Source organism: Etheostoma cragini, chromosome 24 (assembly GCF_013103735.1).
Source record: "Etheostoma cragini isolate CJK2018 chromosome 24, CSU_Ecrag_1.0, whole genome shotgun sequence".
Classification (NCBI taxonomy): Eukaryota; Metazoa; Chordata; class Actinopteri; order Perciformes; family Percidae; genus Etheostoma; species Etheostoma cragini.
The window spans coordinates 6410493-6414926 of NC_048430.1; the positions used below are offsets into that span (position 1 = coordinate 6410493).

General features: G+C 46.1%; 1 protein-coding gene across 3 annotated transcripts in view; it reads left to right on the plus strand.

Annotated features, from left to right (window-relative positions):
* The first annotated feature begins 1603 nt into the window (after positions 1–1603).
* The window catches only part of nrp2a (neuropilin 2a), a 63124-nt gene continuing 60293 nt past the window's right edge, over positions 1604–4434 (plus strand). For 2 of the 3 annotated variants that reach the window (XM_034864695.1, XM_034864694.1), the window contains exon 1: positions 1605–2463. In XM_034864695.1, the coding sequence (XP_034720586.1) occupies positions 2388–2463 (76 nt within the window). In that variant the 5' untranslated portion in view covers positions 1605–2387. Of the gene's footprint in view, positions 2464–4434 lie in introns of all 3 variants that reach the window. The other variant, XM_034864696.1, reaches the window with a different exon arrangement.

Here is a 4434-nt window from a genome sequence, read left to right on the forward strand (position 1 = left end):
TGTGCGTTGACCCAATATTTTGGGGGTTGAAAGCTGTTGGTGGGGGCAGCTATGTTGACAAATGGGAGAGAGGAGTATCAAATGACCCCTGTGGGCTGGGAGGGGGGAACAGACCAGAGCAAGAAGTGACCCAGTGTTACTTGAAGGTTTTTATATTGGCTATGTTTATTCTCTCTCTCTCTCTTTATCTCTCTCCATCTCTGTGAAAGGGTCATCACTGGGGTTAAATGAAGATCACCCACTGGCCGTGAAAAAGACTTTTATCAATAACTACGCTTTCTCATTAATAAACACATAGAGCACACTCGTGGCACGGAAAAAAAGTACATGCCTAAACAACTCCACAATATAGCTAATTAGCACATGGCAAAGTGATTCGAGCCAGTGTGGACCCCCCGCCCAGAGGCTCAGATTAGCCAATCACAATCACATCTGACAACCGCCGCACCCTCTGGCTAGAGAGGGTCTTAAAAATGACTGGGGGGCTGTAAGATAGCTGGAAGTTGATGGCATCTAGTGAACCTGGGGGGTGTAAAGCAGCGGGGGATGACAGTTGATTGAGGTGACAGACAGACAGACAGACAGACAGGCAGGCAGTGACACCCAGACCTGTCAGACAACTTTCCGTCAAGGGCATAAGGGTCTTTTGTTGACTTTGTTTACAGCAGAGGACTGTCACGGGACAGTAAGGCAAGATGATGATGACTGTGACAACATATTTCTTTTCTGTTTACCACCATCAGCAAATCTATGTTTTAGAAAGTACCAACACGCCTCATGCTCAACATGCACCTATACATACCTATAAGGAGTCAAAGCTCAAACCAGAAGGTGCACAGTATGTTACATTGCACCCGAAATTGTGTCCTGACCTCTTGGAATGCACCTAGCTGTTCCAAATAAAGATGCCAGCGAGGCTACATGCTGAACCTCATTATACAGCCAGTCCTCAGCCAGTCCATTACATTACACAGTAACACAAGCCATAGGCAGGGCACATGGGCTGGGAGCTGGAGAGGCCTTTCTCAGCAGATTATTTTGGGCTCACTACTGTGTCATTATATGCCTCCCCGCTCTGTATTTAGGCCTGTTGATTGCAGGGCAGAGATTGGGCATGGCTGATGGCTGAGGTGGGCTCTCCCTCCATTGAGTTGAGGGCTTTGACATTGGCTTGGTCGTTTTGATGTGTTTAGTGGTGAAAGGCAGCCTTGTGCCTAACCCTAACCCTGTGCAACCACCCCTTCCCCAGTAATAGATAGTCTCCTCCCTGCCTCACTCCTACTGGGATTTTCTATTCCTCATCAAAACCCTCTGTTCCTTTTGAAAACAGCCCCGGGTGAAGTTCTGCACCCTGGTTTACCATCACAATATGTCTTATCTGGGCTTTATCTGTGGGAGAGTTCATATATATGTGTGTGTGTGTGTGTGTGTGTGTGTGTGTGTGTGTGTGTGTGTGTGTGTGTGTGTGTGTGTGTGTGTGTGTGTGTGTGTGTGTGTGTGTGTGTGTGTGTGTGTCGCGCTCTCTCTCTCCAATTCCCTATAATCAGCGACCAACGGGAGGGGGCGGAGCCCAAGCGCCGTGACTGTAACGCGATAGCTGCTCAGCTCAAAAGCTTGATCACTCTCACACGAACTACACACACTTCCCAGACACATCCACAGGACACACGCCGGTGTCGGAGCTGAGCGAGAAAGGCACACAGGAGAACGGAGCGGTGCCGCAGGAGGTGGCACGACATGAAAGGTCTTTTTGGAGAGCAAGAGCGTAACACCTTTTATAATTTATTATTCTCTGAGTTTTGCGCTGCATTAAAAAGCAGCTTCTGACACTCGGACTGAGGCTTCCAGGGCTTTGAGATCTGTTACTGTGGACTTTATACATTGCTACTGCCAAGCCCGTACAAGAGAACCAACCCTCGTGTGCGCAAAATACGCGGGGACGGGGTGAGAGATACGGGGACTGAGAGCCTCTCGGTCGGGACTTGAAGCACCCTGGAGCCGCTGTTTCTGGAGCGCAGATACCGCAGGAAGCCTCCCAGCTGCGGGGCGCACGCAGTATTGATCAAGGAGTTTGTTTGTTCACTATTTTGTTGGACGAGGTTTAGTGGCATCCGCTAAATGGACAGAAATAAAAGACAAAAGGCTGCGAAAATATACATCTTTAAATTTCTCCAATAACATGTAGTTGGCATAGTTTCCTCCATCAATGGTTAAATAAAAGTGGGATTATTCCTGAAGTGGTCGAATTGTGACTGCTGCCAGCGCTTTTTAGGTTTTACGGGGGTGTGGATTTTTTTTTTTTTTTTAAACGGACAGCACAATTTGTATTCTGCGAGGTGGGAACACTAGAAACTTAAAGCTCTCCACGAGTTTCTGCATCCCTCAAGATGGATTTTGAGCCCTCGCTGATTGGATTTTTAATGGCAATGTGTCATCTGGCATTGAGAGTCAGAGGAGATGATGGTGAGTTTCACTTACTTCTTTGATTTTGACGCATCAAAACAGATGGGGAAGAAACAATCTTCTGAATCACAGAAGCATGCATGTAGTGCAAACATGGCATTTAGTTCAATCTGCTGTGCCATACCTACAATTTTAAAATGATTTATCAAGAGATCCTTGTCATGCGTTTCGTATTGTTTCAATACACATACGCGTCTGGTATGATAGCTATTGTGTTATAACCAGACCCATGTGTTCCTGGTCTCTTGGAGTTTTCTTTCCCTTAATTATGGGATACATTGAGAAAAGTCTGAGGATTTTTATATGTATGTATGTATGTATGTATGTATGTATATACACCTAATGTGTAAGTTTAATTAGAATCATGATGTCTTTAAATTGAAGTCAGTCTAATACAGCTCTGCCCTGTACACTAGCCAGCTGTGACACATTTAAAACTAAAGAACTTGGATCCTTTCATCAAATATTTAGAAGATCGGAAACAGTTATCTGTCCCAGCTCATGTGGTAGCCGGGTAGAGCCTCCCATCAGCTCACAGGTCTGTGAATGAGCTGATTATATGCATGAAGCTTTTGGAAATTCAAACACATTGTTTATCCTTGTTTTCCTTTGGCTTAATTATTCATCAAGGGAAATAAGCAAACCCTTGTCTTGATTGAAATGGTATTTCACATCCGGATGAAAACCGGTGTTAGGCGTAGGTCTGGACCATGACCTGCTATTTTATCCATTCGCGGGTGTCCCAAGAAACCGTGCGTAAAAGCTACACTGTCATCGTAGGATTCAACTAATAGGACTGTAATCCTCACCATTGTAATTACTATCATTATCACCAGCCACCACAGTCTCTCTCTCCTTTATTATCTCCTCGTGCTCTTAGGGGTTGTCTGTGCAGCGTAAAGCTGCTGGTGGCTGAGCGCCGGGCAGCTCCAGGCGGCGGCGCACCGTCACCTCCATATGCGCTCTCAGCAATCAAATAACAATAAGCAGGGAGGTTACAGTGCAGGATGAGCTGCAGAATAGCAACCCTGCCGCTGCTGGGATTCGGAGTCTTGCTTTAAGGCACTTAACCAAGGTTAATTATTTCCGTAACGCACGGAAACGGCACTGTGTCTACTTGATTTACTACTGAGAGAGCGAAGCTCAGCCATGGAAGCAGCGCCAAATGTATTTAGAATCCTCTTTACTTGTGAATTTGACACCAGGGAGCACAGTGTTCCATCTGGTGACATGATCAAATAATAACAAAAAGGAGCCGTCATTGGCTGTGTCTTCATTATGTCAGCAGAAATGCGCAGGGTGTTGGTGGGAAAGGGTTGTATGTTGGGGCTCAGCCTACACTCAGAAGTGACGCCACTTGCGGGATGACACATGGCCTTTCACTTACGCGCTTTGCCTACTCCGGCATTCTTGTTGCTTTTACGGTGGTTTGACTGCGGGTGTCACGGTTTTATAGTTGTCGATGCGCGTTTTCCCCGTTTGTCGCCAGGTGGGATATGTGCGTAAAAAACGACAATGGTACATACAATTTCCCAATACGTTGTTCTCTGTGCTATAGTGTAACATGCTTGTCCACACAATTTTTATTTATGACAGTTATTTTTTCCAATTATAATACATTGAGTATTCCGAATGAGATGTATAGTTTTATATGCCATTTGGCTGGAGTGCTGTAGTTCCTTTTCACTGTGAGTAGGCGGGGTGATGAGCTGTTCATGATCATATGATGATGACGGCTGAGCCTTTACAACAGCTCCCACTGGTTTGTCTCAAGCTCTGATCACTTCATGTGGGTTCTTCCTCTTGTTAAGGCTTCTTGTTTTAAATAGGACAGCCACTCCAGCCATTTGTGTGTGTGTGTGTGTGTGTGTGTGTGTGTGTGACTGGCTGCCTGTGTACCCCTTGATCAGAGACAGATGTGGGCCTCTTGGCAGCCATCAGGCAAGCAAGAAGCTAGATCCCCCCCCCCCC